A 20,170-nucleotide genomic window follows, 5' to 3' on the forward strand; every position below is an offset into this window, starting at 1 on the left:
CCAATCCCAGAGTTTGAAGATTAATCACGGGGTTTGTCAAGCAAAGGGACTGTAGTCCCAAACGATAGCTGAGGATTATGGGTAGGGTAGTGTCTTCGGCCATCCTAAACTCCGAAATGTTTTTCGGGTTTCATATCGCACTAACACCATATCCCAACGTGCATTGCGGCTAAAACATACAATCACCGAGCTTAAACCATAGCTGAGGATCTTGGGTAATCAGTTCAGTGGCTGTGTATCGCAATGATGCTCGAAATGTCCCATATAGGCCTACGTCTGTTTCCTGTTACTTTATTTTGAAATTCACTTCCTGACGGACGGTAAAAAAAGCCCGAGATTATAGAATTAAACAAATAAATAAAACAAGGATAATTGTGTGTTATTGTTGAGTAAATAACAGTGTGTTATTTAGAAAAGAATAACAAATTAGAAGGAAAAAAAAGATTTAAAAAAATACAAATTTCAGTATTCTGAAGCTCTGAGCCCCATTTCTTTTCCTCACAGACGGCAAAAAAAGTCAGACATTATACGATTTAAAATAAAAACAATAATCGTGGCTTGATATTGAGTAAGAACATGTTTTTATGAACCCCACAGCTTCCGGTCTTCCAAGACCCGACCGGACAAAAAGACGTGGTGCAGGCACGAAACACACCACCAATAGAAATACATTAGGCTTGTTTGAGACAAACGAGACCTGCGCAGACCTGCGCAATTGCGATCAACGTCTTGCTAGTGCGTTGCATGATGGTAAGTCATTTTGTCCGACTTGCTCTGGAGGCTCGCCTACATGAGACGTTGAAATCTCGCGGGACAAAGACGCCCGCAGACTTGAGAGCGAGGCGCGGCGAGGCGGCGCAGTTTCTCTCCACGGGCTGCGGAAGCGAAATGCTTGATGGGAAACGACTCGCTGGTATCTCAGCGCTCATTGGTGGTTTTTACCCTGTGCTGGTGATGAAACTCTCCATTGGCTCGGCAAAAGTGTGTTGTTGTTTTGTGTCAGTTTTACGTCGTCACTGTAGTGCCGAGAGATAGGAGTCGGAGGCGGTGCATCGAAGGTGCAAATGGGTACTTTAATGAGCGACAGAAATAGACATGTTGTCGGGTCGCAGCCCAGGAAGAGAAGAGAAAGCGAAAGGGAGGGCACGCAGTAAGTACCAACCAAGTATGTCCGTGTGGAAACAGTACCCCCAACCTGTAGTTCCATGATTGGATTATGTAACCCCAGTGTATGAATCAGTGATCACTACACAAGCCCCCCCAGAATTCAACCATGGACACAATCCTCGCGTCCGGGAGGAAGCACCACAGGGGCCGAGGAGGGCGGGGCCGCCGGAGAGGGCCGGGCCATGGAACAGGCCGTCGGAAGGGGGCCGCAGGAGAGGGCAGGAGCCCTAATGAGGGCGAGGGCATCCCCACCGGGGGTGGGGGGCGGGCCGGAACGGGCCGTCGTAAGGGGGCCGCGGTAGGCGTCGTGGCGAATGAAGAAAACCTCCGCCAGCCATAGAAAACAGGGCCGCTGTGCTGCGACGTGGGGACGGGCGTGAATATCCCGGTGGTCCCCAGCAGGGAGGAGCGCTGCCCGGCCGCAGGCGAAGGCACAGCGGCGGCGGGTACGAAGTCCTCGGGAGGAAGGAGCCGTGTCCCCGGGAGGAGGGAGCCGTGGACAGGGGAGAGGCCAGACGGGGCGCCGTCCGAAGCTGCCGTCGAGGCGAACCGTGAGCTGCGGTTAGAGGTGAGGCCAGGCAGGGTTCCGAAGCGCGCCACCCACGGGCCGATGAAGGCATGGGCGACGTCCGAAACCGCCGAGGCGAGGGAAGAGGCCAGACAGGGTCCCGAAGCGCGCCACCCACGGGCCGATGAAGGCATGGGCAACGTCCGAAACCGTAGAGTCGAGGCGAGACGGGGTCCAGAAGCGCGCCACCCACGGGCCGAAGAAGGCATGGGCGACGTCCGAAGCCGCCGTCGAGATGGTGAAAAAGCGAGAGGGTCCACACGAGGCCGACCAGACATGGTCGAACCTCCTCTCAGGCACCAGAAAAAGCTCAAAAGGGTCGTCCTGTCCACGATCAAAAACAGATGGGCGAAGTTGTGAGAGGATCCACACGAGGCTGACCAGACTTGATCAAACCTCCTCTCCGGCACCACAAAAAAAAAAACAGTCGGATGTCGATAGCCAATGGATGTCGTTAGCCGCTAGCTGCTAGTCGTTAGCTGTCGTCGTCAGCCGTTGCTAGCTGTCGTCGTTAGCCGTTGGTAGCAGCTAGCCGTTAGCTGTCGTGGCTAGCCGTTCTCGACGGCCGTAAGCCGCTGTCGGCGGCGGCGGCCCCGGAGCCCCTGCTAGGCGGCGTGCCCCCACCAGGGAAGGTGCCGCAGCGTGTAGTGGCCAGCACCTCAGGGGTAAATCGCCGGGCGGCCAGGAAGAACCGGCTAGCTTCTTCGGCCAAAGCGCGGGGCTCAACACTAGCCGTGTTAGCTAGCGCAGCCTGGACATGCAGCCGCATGTCCCGAAGAAACAGCTCCACGAGGTAGAAGTCAGGTTCCTCCATACCTAGCAGGTCGCGGGAATGGCGAGCGACGTCCTCAGCCATTCCGTGGGGCGCACCGAGCCTCAGTCCGTGTGCACGTGGCAGCCACGGACGTCTCCAAGAATCTCCGGCATTTCGAGAAAAGCTGCGCTTTTTGCCGTGTTCGGTTCAGTCTCGGATCCTTCGCGAGACTTATGTCGGGGTCACCAATGTAGTGCCGAGAGATAGGAGTCGGAGGCGGTGCATCGAAGGTGCAAATGGGTACTTTAATGAGCGACAGAAATAGACATGTTGTCGGGTCGCAGCCCAGGAAGAGAAGAGAAAGCGAAAGGGAGGGCACGCAGTAAGTACCAACCAAGTATGTCCGTGTGGAAACAGTACCCCCAACCTGTAATTCCATGATTGGATTATGTAACCCCAGTGTATGAATCAGTGATCACTACACCACTTCCATTCACATTTTTCATCATTGTTCCACAATGTTTATCATCATGAAATTAATATCTATATATTTTATACTATACTTGCACTACTTACCGTTTTCATACTTTATATATCTTAGCATATTCATACAACACACAGTTCATACTAGGCTATGCTACTGTGTATATAGTGTATTCATACCCCTCACTGTTTTTTCATCATTCAATTAATTCTATATTTTATTCTGTAGATTGTGTACATTACTTTTTACTTTACTGCTTTTTGCACTCCTGGTTAGAAGCTAAACTGCATTTCGTTGTCTCAGTACCTGTAATCTGTGCAATAACAATAAAGTTGAATCTAATCTTGAGCAGGAACAAATGTATTTACTTAGTACATATCTGACATTAACGATTAAACACATTTGTGCATTCTTTATAAATGCAAACCGAGTCAAGCCGACTCCGGAGGTGGCGGTATGCACCTTAAAGTTGTTTGCAATCCGCCAAAAAACCGAGAGAAGAAGAAGAAGAGGAAGAAGCCGACTCCGAGCTGTCCGACTTCAGGCGAGCTTTTTGAGACCTCCCCCGGCTGCGATCGGCTATTCTCGTCTGCTTTCGAGGCGAGCCGCAGCTCATCTCAAACAAGCCTATTGCTTGTTCTGTGTGACACGAAAAAAAGGGGAAATCGTGTTGGTGAACACGAATCAATATATTAAATGTCGTGACTATAACACGAAATGCCGTGAGACTGGGTTGAACATGTTGGGGCATATCTGATTTGCAAATCAAATACCCTCAGCCAAAATGCTCTCTTTCAGTTGTTCACAAGTGGAGTATATTAAAGAACCATTTGACTTGAATGGTAATGACTTTTAACACTTACGCTATGTATACAGGCTTTTTTCTTGTGCAGCTGCAGATAAACTGACAGACTGAGTTAAACATATCTAGTCCATCTGCGGGCGTCTTAAGACCAGGGTGATGAAAGCTTTAGAAAATAGAATATTGCTGCTGTAAACACGCTGCCTTTTCAATGCTCTGATTTTTTTGTACATAAATTTAACATTCACGTGATCAAACTGACAATTTCACAACTTGAATTCTTAAAATTCACTTATTTTCAGATACTGGTCACTAATATTGGTAAAATATTCATATGTGGCAAATAGTCGTGCAGGAATTAGCATAATCAACGGAAATTAGCATTTCAGTAAATTAGCATATTCTTAAACATAATAGGTCAGTGAATGTAATTATCTGAAGTTTCTATGTGACGGCAGTTGCTAAAAAGTGACAAAATTAGGCTACAGAATGTCACCATGTCAAACATTAGCAGCCTTTAGCTTAGCCACGATTATGTCAATTAATGATGGTCTGTTTAGCTTGACAAATTGCATTCGTGCTAAGAAAATCATAAGGGGTGTCAATATGTGGGGATTATCCTGTTGAACAAAGCTTGTAAATATCATAAATCGTTTCGTATCAAATACCAGAGTTCTTATATTCCAAAATCCAATGGAAAAATCCTGTTGCTTTTTATCGAGGTACGCTAATTTCCGGGTCAGGCTACAAAAATACATCATTACTGCACCACTCCATACAAACCAAACTACGAGATTATGTTCATTTAATCCAATTTAGTTCTGGAAATGGTGCAAGCTGATCACACACAAATCACAGTATGCCGACCATATTGCCCCTCAGTACAGACACTGCTCACAGTAAATGTAAGACACAGATGCAGACATGCATAATGCATGAGTGTTGAGCAACTGTTCACATTGCGATGCAAGTGTGCTATGTTGATAGTATTTATGGCATATTGTACCGTGAATAATGACAAAAAAACACACATATATATACACACACACATTCATTTGCATGTTCGCTGATGCTTGCACGGCTGCAGGCACACGCTGAACAAACTGGAGTCTGCTGGCAGTACAAACGGATGTCTTCTTGGCAGCTTATAACCCGTATCAAACTGCCTGCTTGGCTTGCACTGAGCAAGTAATTACATATACACTGGATTATTGCATGCATTAATATAAATGTACGCTGCAGTTCTCTCTTGGCTGTCGGTTTTATTCAGTGTTAATAATGAGAAGTTATTACTATGCTGTTCTTTACATCTAGAAGTGATTTAGTGTACTGCATGTATTGATCAGTGCACGGAGGAGGATACTGTATCCGTCGGTATTCTCTGTTGGGCAGAGCTTGTTTACAGAGACCTTGGCTCCTGTACTTGGTAAACGTATTGACCAGTAACTAGTATATGTTCCAATAAACCATGCTCATGAATATTGATCGACATCCCATAAAATGTTGATGAGTGGGCTGCCGGGATCCTTGGGTGGGTGCAAGGATGGATCAAATTATTTTTGTGTATTTTCATTAATGTTTCAGTCTGTTGTGTTACTAAATGAAGAAAACTGTAGCAAATCATTATCATTATGGTTAATCATATTTTTTCTATATTTTGAGGACCTTGAAGCTGACTCCAAAGCAATTGTGTTAAACTATTAAAGCTCATAACGCATATAATCTCTTAAATTAAATACACTTTAAAACTAGACACTGCTCTTCTCACACAAAATAATAAGAGAAACAAAGGGATAAATAAGCAATACAAATAAGTAAAGATATATCAGACTATTGCATGATTCCACCTCTTGCGATGACTAATAAAGGGATAATTATTAAAGAAAATACAGTTTAGTATTCATATTGATGAATGGTTTGCATTATGTATATGCATTTATTCAGTAAATACACTTTGTTAAATGAGCACATGAGTTAGTTTGATCTTAGAAATATGAGGGCTTTGAACTCTTAAAGAAACATGTCAAAGCACTTCTCATCAGACTGTAATGGATTTGAATCAACTTGTATCACATCCTACTTGTGAGTTGACCTGAGGTGTCACACTGGAGCTCACACTTTGACATTTATGAGCAGGAAATTGAATTGAGACTCGGACCTCACGAGGTAAGTGACTCAATCAAGGCTCATTGGGTCTCACATCTGTTGCTTGTGTGATATAGGGCTTTGGGGACATCCATCAATCACCGAGCTACTTTCATTTACACAATTTTGCTAGTGTTGCATTTCTTTTCAGCATGATCAACTAATGTAATGAGCTCAATACAGGAAGGGGGTGGGGGGGCTGATGTGTTGCTGATGGGGCAATGTAGTACATGATGATGGCTGGGGGCCCACTGTGTGGTAAACAGGCCTCTATATCAATCAGCTGAGGAGGACTCTGGAGCCCCCTCCAACCCACACACAGCCTCCAATTAAACAATTAGAGGCCAAGGCTGCAGTAATTGGAAACATGGCTGGTCCTGTTGCACAAGGGCCTCCACTCCATCAACAGCCCCTTGGCCACACTACTCCATGGCACTCAGCATGCCCTTGAGTTGAACTCTAACATCCCCATTGCACTCTGTCTCACTGCCCACCCCCCCTCCTTCTCTCTCTTTGTGAGTCTGCTTGTCTCTCTGTCTGCGTCTCTGCTTCTGTTTCTGATCTAATTGCAGCAGTCCATATGGATGCTGGGAAAACTGCAGTGTCTGCAAACCTGGATGTATTTCCTGTGGCGGCGGTGTCCTTTATTATGGCACGAGCTGCTGTAACGCAAGAGTAAGGATTCAGGATTGTATGTGTGTATTCTGCATACAACTGGGTGTCATTTCTTGCATAAATGTTACTATTTACAATCTATCATGACAAATGCCACCATGAGGTCAAATCGAAATGGCACAATTAATGTATAAAGTAAAAAGTGAGACATTTCTTACAGAATGTATTGTATTACGTTGAAAATGACCCAAAGAAACTTGAAGAAACAAGACATAAGGAAAATAATTCCCTGTAAGCAGTTGCTGTAAATCTGGATAGTTACCCCACCTTGAAGCTCAGTTTGAAAGCTGCTCCCCTCAAATGCGGCCCTTTCTCTCAGTGTCATGGGAAGAAAATGACAAAGCACCGTGTCTTGGAGGAATGCCGGGCATGTTGTAGCCAGTCACCCAGGTCAGCCTCCTGACAGCGGGCCCGTTTTTATGGTTTAGCTGACTGCTGCTTTTGATGGTGTAATGGTGACAATGATCTCATTCTCTGCCTGCTCTCAAGGAGCCCTGTGCACAGCCTTCCTCTCAGCGGCTGGCAGTCAAGAGGGAGAGGTGGGGGTGCACATTTCATTAGCCTTCAATTCATATTGAATTTATTAATCCCACGCTGGTTCTGCAGGGTGGGAGGCTGCTTAAGAAGGGGGAAAATATCTCCGATATAGACACCTTTCCATCCATCTGCTTGCAATGTGTGTGCAAAAGTGTATGAAAGAAAGGAGGCAGGGGGGTGGAAGGGAGGAAGGGAGGAAAGGAACCAAGAAAGCGGGAAGGCAGAGGGGGAATAACAACGACAGTCTAACAACAAGGGCTTGTGAAAAGACTGCAGCGGGAAAAAGTGTGTCAGATCATTTACCAGCGGGGATGCACGACTTCGCCTCTTTAAAGGCAGCAGCCCATGCAGAAAGGCTCTTGTCTAGTCAGCACTGCAACAAAGGCACAGCGACGGCTTTATTTACGCGCCTGGAATGTTCCTGTGTGCAGGGGGGCAGCACCAGAACAACTCAACCTCAGCTCCATCAAGGGAGGGAACATGGCGCTAACCTCAGCCAGACCTCACCCCAGATAGAGAAGCAAAGAACTGTAGCAAGAACTGAGCTGACAAGCACGTCACACCATTTAACTACAGAGGTGTCTCAACAAAGAGCAGCTCCCTGCCTAACTGCCTCTGAATAACACTGTTTGACGCCGTTCTGAAGAGACTCATGTTGTAGCACAGTGGTCCTGTTACAAAACAGGCACTCGCGTTCCTTGTGAAGACAGTTTACAAGCATTAGTTTAGTGATAGAATGCCTTGTTGGCGACCAGGAGAAGAGACTTTTTTTTGGGTTGGAGTGCTTTTGGTTCACAATCTGCTTTGGCTGACCCTTCACTCAGCGAGCCTTTACACACTCCACCCGGCTGCTCAGATGGAGGCTGTGGGCACGGAGCCAGCCCCCCCGCCCCCCCCCCCCCCCCCCCTGCATCCTCAGCACTCTGCAGCCCTCTCAGGCTAATGACCAGCGCTGCTCCCACTCTGTCATACGGACAACTCGCAACCTGCCATTGCAGCGCCTGGCCTTAATGTGGCAGGTTCCCATTCAAGTTGAAGTGGTTTGGCAGATTAAGATCAGAACCTGCTGATATGGGTGTTCGTTTAGAAACTTTTTAATGACTTTCATAAGACCTTTTTTTTCTGCACACAGAGCACCTGTCAGTCAGACATCAGTCACTTACTTGATCTGACAGGGATCAGATGGAACTTATGGCGCATTTCCACCATGGCACGGAGCACGGTTTAAGCGTGCCGTGTCGTGCCGGGCCCGTTTTTGGTTGCGTTTCCACTATGCCTAGTTCCGGCCCGGGGCTACTTTTTCACCTTTTTTCTGGCCCGACAAAATCGTGGTTCTATCGGGGCCAACAAACAGGGCTGAGTCGGGCTGAGTTTGCTAAACTAGAGAGAGAATCGCTGGCAAGGGGGCTACAACTACAACAAGATGAACATATTTGACCGTGATTTAATTGTAATACACGTTTCAAAATGATGCCGAAGTAACAACATACTGATACCGGTTAGTAAAAACCATGAATTAATGCTTTGACAAGTCTGCAGACAGACGGCAGGCGAAAAACCTTTTAAAATGCGCGTTGTCTAAATGGAGATCGGCTAAGCTAACACAATATATGCTCCGACCGTCCACACTCACAACAACGGCCTATACAGACATAAATAAACCAGCGAGTGTATTCGCCATGACACAGACAGTCTGTGGTTTGTACTTGTTTAACTTGTGTCTAGTTTCTGAACAGATATGAGGAGCTGTGAGCTTGAGTGCTAACAGCTAGCGGCTGATGTTGTTTTTCTAGGGTGCTCATTGAAGATGACGTCACGGCTCCGCCTACACTGCGTTACTATAGATACTACCCCAGTTCCTAAACTGTAATGGAAGCGCAGCATTAAAGTGAGCTGGGCCTAACTAGGCCTAACAAAACCGTACTAAGTCGAGCGAGGCCTGCGGTGGAAATGCGCCATTATAGGCCTCCAGCTCACACATGTTAGGGCCAGGAATAAGGGGAGAAATCACATGCAGATTCTTCTTTGTTTTGCATGTCTAGAATTTAAATAATAAGGTTGAAATGTTGAGAATAAAGAGGAACTTTTTTATTAATGTTTGTAGCTAAAATTGATCTTGAAATGCCTTGTTTTTTCTCAACATTTCAACTTTATTCTGAAAATGTTTACTTTGTTCTCAGCATTTTGACTTTATGCAGGAAAAAGAACATCTTCATATTCTTCTGTAGTTTTCTAGACAGGCTTCTTTGATATTATGTTTTGCCTCAAGGGGTTCTAGCAATACAAAAGCCATTGTATTCTGAAGGTATCATCAACATGTTTAATTATGTTGTAAATCTTTAAAGAAAAAACAGCAACATTTTGCTATTGTGGCTTTTATGGAAAATGATATATCTGCACTAAAATAATAACTGTGTTTGCTGTGACATAAAGCCAAAAGATATTGCAGCAATAGCGCAGCAGTGAACATTTCCCTAATATCTATTCCTCGCTTTATTCCTTGTGAAAGGAAATGTTTTCACTAAAACTTCAATAAAACAATATTTAATATGTCGAACTTGAGCCAACTGAGAGCAAATGAAATGCTGTGCATGATATCCTCTGTAGTCCTTGCTTCACAGGTCAAGTGTTATGCTTACTACCTGGCTTATTAGCCAAATGCATCATTATTCTGTATGTTGCAGTACAAGTTAAAGTACTCTACCCATTCCCAGATGCAACTTCTTCAGCAGACTAAAAGATTGTGCTTTTATTTTCAAGTTTTATTTTTCAGTTTCCTTCTTTAAATACGACACTGCCTATTGCACATTAAAACTGTTTATTTATTCATTAAATGTTATCCTTTATAAAAGGGCTAATTGCAAGTGAATATGAACTATAAAGAGTAAGTACTTGAATCTAATGCGTTTTTATACTTAATATCAGCCTCGTTGCTCTTAAAACATTATATCAAGCACAACCTTGGCTCTCAAGATGTTTTTATTTCACATTTTAATAACTTCAGTCAGGGCCAAGTGTCATTATGTGAGTAAATGAATGCAACAAGGGCTTGTTCTCATTATTTTCTAAAGCTCTCCTCAATCCATCTTGGCAAACTAGGCGTGTGCTCAATAAGCAGAGTGAATAAATATGTGTGTGTGTGTGTGAGGGCAGGAGAGAGGTGAAAGCAAAGAGCTGTAATGTGTGTGTGTGTTAACACAGGGGCTGGGAGGAGGGATAGTTTATTTAAACATGGCACGCTTGTTGACCCTCTTCATAACTATTCCTTCTTTGCAGAGGGCAGGAATGGGATATTACCACTTAGCCTCAGTAAACACAAGTTACGCTGTTGAACTGTGGACCTCGGAGTCACGCTCGTAGCTGCTGGATGCCTCAGCTGTGTCTGCCGGAGAGGAGAAAAGCCTTTCCTGTCTGGGTGGTCAATTTTATTGATTCTTTTGCAGAAAAGCTTTCAAAAAGCCACGTGATTCTTGTGATCTTTCAGTAGCAGCGCTGTACTTCCTGTGTTTAAGGTCATAGGACACGCATGCATTCATGCACACACACACACAACACACACACACACACACACACACACACACACACACACACACACACACACACACACACACACACACACACACACACACACACACACACACACACACACTCACACTCACACTCACACTCACACTCACACTCACACTCTCACACACACACACGAAAAACCTTCACATTACTTGAAAGTGTATTCTAACTGGATGAGATGTATTTCATGGTCTGCTATTTGAGTATGTTAATTGAATGCTAAGTTAATCATGGTAGCACCTTCTATGATTAACATTTATTTATTATAGACATTATAAACATGCAAATATTCAATGTTCATTTATTGTGAGTCTGCAACAAAGTGTTGCACCGTTGCATTTGCAGTTCAGTAACGCTAAACTAAACTCACTCTAAACACTAAATTGACTCAAACTAGTTAATTTAATTTCTTTCACCTTATTTAAAGAAAACAACACATTATAGTGACATTATATATTATAACAGGCCTGTAATGTAATATACCTTTCTATAAGTTGAATCACTTCCCTTAAATACCTAATGATCACTTAGGGTAACCCATAATCACATTAAGATGCATTGCAGTGATTATAATGCATTTTAAAGATGATTATGAGGCATACAGTGATTGTATTATCCATCCATCCATCCATCCATTCATCTTCTCCCGCTTATCCGTGGTCGGGTCGCGGAGGTAGCAGTTCCAGCAGAGAGCCCCAAACGTTCCTTTCCCTGGCCACATCAACCACAGTCTCTTCCCAGCTGGACGTGCCTGGAACACCTCCCTAGGGAGGCGCCCAGGTGGCATCCTTACCTTTTGATGCTATTATGTATTATAAAAATTATAATTTATTTACAAAAGGAAATCATAAAACACTAAAGTCATTGCAAAATAAAGTCAGTGAGTGACCAACAATTATGAATATCATGACACTTGACCTTATGTCCTTACAAAATACTTTTAATTACGTGATTATTATTACTACAGTGTAAGGGTGTTTATAGTCATAATACACTGTAATAAGCAGATTATGATGCAATATTGGGGTCATAGAAAATGTTACCTTATGTTCTTTAGTCTTATCTGACTACAGGCACTCCTAAATGAGCCCATGTTCTGTTTCTGAATCTCAGATTTATTATTCCCTTTCCCATGCTGGATTTAGTCACACAACAGTGGGACGGGGCTTTCTGGCAAACGCTCCTCCAGCAGAATGGCAGGGACCACAGAGCATGGCAAATCAAATGTCAAAAAAGCAGTTGGCTTACTCCAAACTATCTCACACTTTCATTCTCCCAATATTCTTGAGTGCTGCTGGGAGAGAATATATATGACACAATGTCTCTGTGGGACTTAGATTAGAGGGAGCTGGAGATAAGTGAGAGAAAACCATCAGCAGATATGATAGCAATCTGGGATCCACGTTAGTTATCCTGCTGTGACAACTGTGCTCATCGGCTGAGCTATTAGATGTTTTCTCTGTTAAACAATCTTACGCAGATGGTATCATGCCACAACTGTTGTTGGTTTTTTTTTGTATCAAGGAGTGTAGTGATAGAGCGTGGGAGGTACTGAATGTGAGATTATTATTCATTCCTATGGGGAGATTTAAGGTTGAGAAAGCATGCTTGATCCTTGGGGAAGAGATGGAAGACACAAAGCTTATGTTGCAGTGCATGGAGACGACACAATACACGCACAAAACCTCTGTAATACATTGTGTTGGTAATTAGTTCAAAGTGCTTTATTATTAGCATATCTCTGCCTGATCATATCATTGCTAGCTCTCTATCTTTTCACCATTGGTGGAATGTAATTAAGAATATTAACTCAAGTAAGTATGCTCTACGTCTCAGAGGGAAATATTGTACTTTTGACTTCACTATATTAATTTTGACACTTGTAGCTCGTTATTTTTACATACATATGTTGTGTTAATATGAACGTGTATGTATAAATGTATTTGCTGGTTATAAAAACAGAATGCTATTATTATTATCTATGACAATACACAAGTTTAATAAGTGCCACTCTGCACATTCAGAAAGGAGAAGTACATTTGTAGATAATGCTTCTGTATTTTTACTTGGGTAACATTTTAACTTAGAACTTTTACTTTAATGTAGTATTTTTCGACCGTGGTATGACTACTCATCCTTAAGGAAAGGATCTGAGTACTTTCTCCACCACTGCTATTCACTGAACCGGCACTGTACGTTGACATTTGAAGAAATATTGAAGTTTCCTTCAAGTGTTCACATCATTTTTATCCTCTGCAAGTCAATTTGGTGAAGAATTCTTCCAATAAATACTTGGGACAAACCGATCTCCTCGCTGTATTATCACTCTTCATTCTGCCACATCTTCATGAATCCTACATTGTTTCTGAAGTAGTCAGCTGCTTTCTGCCCCAGGACACGCTGTCATCGCCACTTTTATGACTTTTTTTTTATCAGCTCTCAATTTCATTATTTCAAGCATGACATGTAACTTATGATTCTATATCTCTCTAAGCACAGGGAAAGAGCTGTCACACATGTAGGTACAGATTTGATTTATTGATTCACAATCTCACTGTATATTAACCTTAATAAAATATAAAAAATAAAATATCAAAAAAGAGAAAGGGACATTTTGTAATCCTGGGATTACATGGCTAAATCAGTGGTCTTACTAGAAGAAACTACTACATACAAGTGGCATTTAAAGGGAGAATAATTATGCATTAGTGAATCCCAGGATAACAGAATTAATTATGGGCTAGCTGGTCAACCAGTTGCCATTCATTTCTAAAAAGAAACTACCATGACTAAAGAGAGCTTACATTGTATTTTCATTAGGAGGCAATGCACAATGATTGGACAAGGACCTGCTAAAAACTCATTAAACCTACAGCGCTCACACTCTTTTATTAGAGGAATTAGAGGAAGTAATATTCTGGCTGAGAGTGTGCCCTGGGGTAAAAATGGAAGGAAAGTTATGGTGGCTGAATTTAGTTAAAATTCCTGGGTTGCCTGAATAATTGATTGTGCAAAGCAGAATATCTGAACCACAAAATGAAATAAATTAAAAAGATAAAGATGGAAAACATGTCAAACTATTTTGCATGTACACTATAAATTGGAATAATAGCAGTTTAAGGATTTTATTCTTTGTTGAAACTAGCTATAAATATCAGCTCCAAAAGATCTAATAATCATAGCATGCACAGAATACTGAGGAAAACTACTGTCCTTGGTGGTAACGCAAATTCAACTGGAGAGGCCCTGTACAACCAATTAGCCTTAAGCTTAATGCTTGAACAAACACTGATTTAAATGTTTTATTTCTCTTAGAATTTGCAGCTGTCATTATAGCATTTTTGGTTGTATTATATCAGATGGACAGCTCTCAATTGTCTCACGTTTTGCAATGTTTGGTCTTTTGGGGGATTTGTCCTTGTCCGCTGCAAGTCTAAGGATGTGTAGTATGCTGTACAGATTTTAAAGCCCCCTAAAGCAAATGTTTAGTTTCTGATATTGTGCTATAAGTACAATTCTGGTTATCTGTTAACTGAGCTAATTTCAGAGAATGTGTTTAATGAGATACAACCGTCTCATTTCAGGTATAATTTATTTAGAAGTTAATGCCGGGTGCAGTCATAAGATGTTTTTCTTTAAATGTGTTGCCTCCCAAGGCAATAGCAAGAAAATAAATACATAAAAACAATTCAAATTGATTTCTGTTTAAACCATGAAGAATATACTACTGAGAAATACTCAGTAGCATTACTCTGAAAAGACTTGGTTATAAGTCTCTAATCTAAAACAAAATATAAATAAAAAGGGGGATGAGCGTTTGTATTTATTGAAAAAAGACTTTGCAAACCGAAGAGCCAGCAGTATCAGTTAGTTTGTAAACTAACTGATTCTGCTGGCTCTTCGGTTTGCAAATATTAAACTGTATCCTGGGTATTTGTATAATTCATACACTTGCCCTTTTATTCTATTTACCTATGAATGCGTTCCAGTGCACACATTTATAGCATCAAGAAATATGTAATTAATTGATGTGTTGAACTTGATTGTCCTCTTGTTTCAATTGCTTCTTAAATTGTCTTCATTAATATGTATTTATGTTGTTTCTGCACCAGATAAATGTTTCCCTCAACTGTCATAATTATATCACTCAAGCTACAATCTGCAAAATTGAGGTCAAATGTATGTATTTGATGAAAGAAAACAAAACAAAGAGGGAATCATTGCATCTCGGTTGCACATTTCAAAAGCAAGTGCAACATCACATGCGCTAGGTGGTGCACTGTGTAAGTGAGCAAGTTTATGGTTTGATCATTTGAAACAAAATCTGTTGCTCAGTAGCGCCACTTGCGCTGGCCTGGCGGCAATACCTATCAGTCTTGTGTTATTACAGCCCTCATGACCACGACAGTGTCAAGTTAACATACTGAAACAAGGAACCCCTGATCTGGACTGTCAAAATAAAACGCTCCCCGTTGGTTTCATGTTGAAGCATCCTTTCATCACATAAGATGCATCAATACGTAAAATATAGTATTAAGCATTGAAATACACTTTACAAATTAAACTTCCCTAAATATTATTTCATAGCATTAGGCATAATATGGAGAACAAAGATGGTATACTTTTACTTTACCGGAAACGTTGTCTACTTTGTGATGTGTGTTGTTCTGTCTCTGGTTAACTTGACAAAGCTTTGACCACGAATGAGCCAATAGGCTGTGGAAGGCAGAGTTGTCCCTGTGGCCGCCATTAAAGAAAGGAATCCATGAATTCAAATGGAAACCAACAGGAACCGAGGCTGAAATAATGACCGAAATAATCGCTAAAATATAGGCCGATGGCAGATTTCGAGAGGCTTCCACAGGATGTATTTCGTATTTAGACTCATTTTTGCGATGGAGGAATAAGACAGGACGTCTTTATTTTTTTTAAGCACAGACCGTTTTAGGGCTAAGGGGGAGGGGGAGAGTTGCTTCTTTGCTCTCCTTTTCTTTTTGTTTTATGAACATTTTTCGCTTCCCCTAATGAGTTTTTACAGTGTGCTTTTGGGATGTCGACATAAAGCCCTCACGGTCTCTTTTATCCGCTTTTAGCTCCGGCAGTGAAACTGCAATAGGAAGGTTGTTAAATTAACTATCCTCCAGCCAAATGTTACAACAAATATTTCTCGTTGATTAGACCTGCACATCTTCTGAAAACAAAAAATAGCAAATTGTTCTCTATTTCCCGGGAAGTGAAATGATGGAGAGTTGGACCTCGCAGTGAAGAAGGATGAGTTCTTGTTATGTACCAAACGGGGCCAGCTTGGAGGATTGCCATTCCAATCTATTCTGTCTGGTAAGAGATTTAAAACTAAAGGAAAGCAGCCATTTTTAACTAGCTGAACAGGGGCTAAGCTAACGTTAGCCACACAGGCATCAGTTGATAGGAGCTTAGCTAGGCTTACGGCCCTGTCGAGCTGACATCATTTCAGGGCAACAAGGTATCCCGGTTCGCTAATGTGCCCTTGTTTGAATACTTTGTCACTTAACCCGCTTGTAACCGCCTGTCTATTGGTGTCTCCTCCTGCCACATTTCCATTTCTCCACTTGCAAAGCAAACATTCAAGGTTAACGCCACTCGCTTGTTAAGCTTAATTTACTACATTTCTCAGGACAGACACAACAACATATCGCATGTGAGCACGGAGATACATGTTGTGTATTTCACTGTCAAAAGCACGGGTGTGTGCCTCAACTTAGTCATTTGTTGTTGCACTTTCTACAACCCCTTGTTCATTATTAACTTGCTATCTCGTTGTCATTACATCCCCACTTTGTTTTTATCAAGTAGTGACCCGTAAAGTAAACACCTCTGGCTTTGCAGCGTTAAGTTGTATCGCGGAGGCTGGGGAACCGCTGAGCATTTACTGTGAAATACTATATGTTTATGCATAACACTGACAACTCCTGGAGTGTCAGTGCACGACTCGCACACCTTGTTGATAAAAGCACGCCCCTTATGTTATGCACAGAAAGCCTTTTTGCAACAAGCATGCAACCAGATTTCTTGTGGTAACAGTTCTTGTGTTTAAACGTTAATTATTGATGTAATATGTCATCATCGTGTTTGTCAGAGGCTTAATCTCCTTGGACTTCATTTTCTAGTATTCACACCAACTAGGGCAAGGGCCCCAGGGTGATTATATAATCTTTGGCATGCATTCCAGGGCATTACAAACATGTAGGTAACTACATGTCTACACTTTCCTCTACTATAACTACAGTTTAAATTTAAGAAAACGTATAAAAGCAACTACCCTTTATCTATCTTATTCATCATACCATGTTGTCAGTTGTGGCCAGATCAAGTTTCCCTAAATAGTTGTGGTTTTGCTCCTGGAGTTTACACATATTCTTTAAATCCCATGTGGGAGGGTTATATAGTGCAGTGAAAATCTACTGTGTAGTTCACAATCTTTACTTGCTTATGGAAAGGTGTTGCTCATGTGTTCCTGGCTGGAAAATAATGGTCTGTGTGTTTGTTGTTGCAGTTAATAGGCTTGTCAGCAGGCTTAACTACTCTTTGACTTGTAGGTGAGCTCAAGAGTGTAATACCTCAATGAGCTCCTCTGAACAATCTGCTTAAACAGTTGAAGATGTGTTTTGTCATAAATGAATGTAACCCTTAGAAAAAGTAGTGTTTTGTTAAAGATTAAATGACTCCTAACCACTTTGTGGTGCAGGGCCAGAAATTAGAGACCGCAAAGTGCATCGATCCTAGATTGATTTGTTAATTTATGCAAAAAGAAGTTATTAAAAGAGGATTGCGGGTAGAAATGCATCTATATCAATGCAGCCTTCGAAAGTAGAATAATAACAACGTAGTGAAATACTACACTGCTTTTGACACAAATTGACACAGTTTCAAAGCTGTCCGCCCACTAAAGGTAACATTTCATCGCAGATAATCCCCACTCTCTCAATACTACTTAGTTGGGTCGATTGTGTGTGCTGAACTCGTAATTACAATGTTTACGACAGCACTTGAAGGCAGCGTTGGATACAGTGGACAGGCGAGGCAGAGGCTGGTGCTTGTGGTGCTGTGCCTGTCTGGCTGACATTTTCCTGCACACTGAGACTAAGCATAACACCACTGCTGTTATGACTCACTCGCTGAACAGACTCCACTTTGTGGTTTTATGGTGAAAGAATGCCAATACATTGTGGTACTTTTTTCCCTCTTCATTTTTCATTGGATAGTCTCCTCTTTTATTTTAAGGAGGCTTATTGAAATGAACTTTTCTGCATTTCTATGCATGCTCATATGTAGGCTCTTCGTGACACTTGTATTTTGAGCTTCCATGCATTTCAGCACCATTCAACCCTTTTAAAAAAACTCTTCGAAAAATTCAGTTTTGTGGAAGCATCAAATACAGTTAATCGCCAAAAGCCTTGTATAAAGTTACTGAAATGAAACTGATCTAATTTGCATTCATTTCAACCAGAAATGCAAACGCACATGTGTTGGTTTCACTTTTGCTCCCCGAGAGGGTTAACTGAGAGAGAGAGGTGACAGACAGGAAAAGAGACTTGGTGGAGGAGCGTCTGTGACATGATTTGAGCAGCTTCACCTGTTGCTTGTCTCATGTCTTGAAAGGCAGTAAGGCAGCTGTTTGAACACAGTGTTTCCCACTGAGTCCCTGAGTGGCCGCAGGGAAGGTGAGCAGCTGGCTATATCAGGGGTCGTAACCATCGAAGTGCATGTCACCTCAGGAAAACTTTCTTCCTTCATCCCGTGCATTTGGCCTTAAGATTCTCTGCTGATGCAGCTGTGTGGTTTTTGGGTTTTGCAAGGAATCAAAAGCTTCTTGAACATTAAGACACAGGCAGGGGGGAAAATGTGTAGATTCATGGTAACGTATCAAGTGTTTGAGGCACCACCTTGTACCAATGTATTTTAAAATGACAGAGCAATTGCAGAAGGCACATTTATCCTTGATAGAGAAGCAGTCTGCCTCTTGGATATTGTTGATGAGGACTTACATGTCCAGTCTTTGACATGGGGAAAATTAATGTTTATACAGTGTAACAATGTACAACATTTTCTTTATGCTATTTAAATGCAGTCGTCAGTTTTATTTCTGAATGTTATAGATTAGCAGTAAATCTTTTCAACTAGAGTGGTTGCTTGAAGTAGGCTTTATGAAGTCCTAAAAGGTTTTACAGCATTCAAGTAAAAATCAATTAATGTTATTTGTTGTTAGGATGAAGTGGTAAAATATGTATTGTGTTGCTACAGTTAATGCAAGATGGATGTTTCTTACAATGCTTGCAATCAGTCAGTCTCAGTTTCCCGTTTCAAACTCAGTGTTGCCACTCGGCAGTAAAACACTGTCCAGGTGATAATGTGCAAATAGTTACAAAAATAAATGTAGAGTGTTTCCACAATGACATTTGTAGAATCATGCATTATATACACACATTTACAGTTTGTATCACCAGTTACTTCCAATATGAATCAGAAGTGCATATATTTGGCTTGTTTCCTGTGTAAACATAACAGATTTAGCTAGAAGTCTCGAATGAAGAGACATACAAACATTTCTAAACTTTTTCTCTCAATTAAACTAGACACTTGTTATTCGAATGAAGTCATTCAGCTTTAAAGCGGCTTCAGATCTTCACTTTCTCGCTTTTCTCAAGCATGTGGTTATACTCTATACTTAGTAAGACTACCAACGGACCTACACCCCACAAAAGCTTGTGTAGTCACTTTATAGAGTTTCAGTTTCTCACCACATCCACACTGCATTAGGCTCAGCGTCTCACTGTTGTATCTTTTCAACAGTGAGACGCTGAGCCTAACAAGCAGTGCAGAAGGGAAAAGAGAACTCTAAAATATCCAAGTTGCACACATTGTCATTTGAAGCACCTTCTTTCTTTCAGATAAAAATTTAAATTGCATAAGAAAAAGCTTGGAAATTGCCAAGTATTGCTCTAATTGAGTGTTTAACACATGATATCAATTTCAACACTGAAGCCCTTGAAAAGAAAACTGTTAACATGTCTGTGGTGTGAGAGATGCCACTGCAGTGATCTTCTTTTGCAGTGTAATGATTAGAGACGGTAATAAATGAAGCGCCTGTTAATGATAAGATATTGAAAGCCGGGATTTCATTTATAGACTCAAGATAATAAACTCAATAAATTCAATAAGGCATTTATCACAGAGTATAATGCTTGTTGAAAGTCCTTTTATAACAGAGTTGCTGTAGTGAAGGTTTTTTTTGTGCCATTTATTCTAAAGGAGTATTAATAATGTATCACTCATTAACAGCACAGTAGCCGTATTAATCAGTGTGATAGCGGTGACTGCTGCTACAGTGGCTACATCTCATAAACCAGATCAAAGTCTGTGTGCCCACAGGATGTGGTCAGCTGGTTCAAGTTGCCCCATGTGTACAGTTGTAGCACAGTAGCTGTAGTCAAT

At 41.9% G+C, this 20,170-nt stretch overlaps 1 protein-coding gene across 2 annotated transcripts in view; it reads left to right on the plus strand.

The window, feature by feature from the left end:
* The first annotated feature begins 15,431 nt into the window (after positions 1 to 15,431).
* The window catches only part of med13a (mediator complex subunit 13a), a 77,399-nt gene continuing 72,660 nt past the window's right edge, over positions 15,432 to 20,170 (plus strand). The window contains exons 1-2 of one of the 2 annotated variants that reach the window (XM_034112787.1): positions 15,432 to 15,819; positions 15,934 to 16,036. In XM_034112787.1, the coding sequence (XP_033968678.1) occupies positions 15,971 to 16,036 (66 nt within the window). In that variant the 5' untranslated portion in view covers positions 15,432 to 15,819; positions 15,934 to 15,970. Of the gene's footprint in view, positions 16,037 to 20,170 lie in introns of both variants that reach the window. The other variant, XM_034112778.1, reaches the window with a different exon arrangement.

The sequence above is a fragment of the Trematomus bernacchii genome, unplaced genomic scaffold (genome assembly GCF_902827165.1).
Source record: "Trematomus bernacchii unplaced genomic scaffold, fTreBer1.1, whole genome shotgun sequence".
NCBI lineage: Eukaryota > Metazoa > Chordata > Actinopteri > Perciformes > Nototheniidae > Trematomus > Trematomus bernacchii.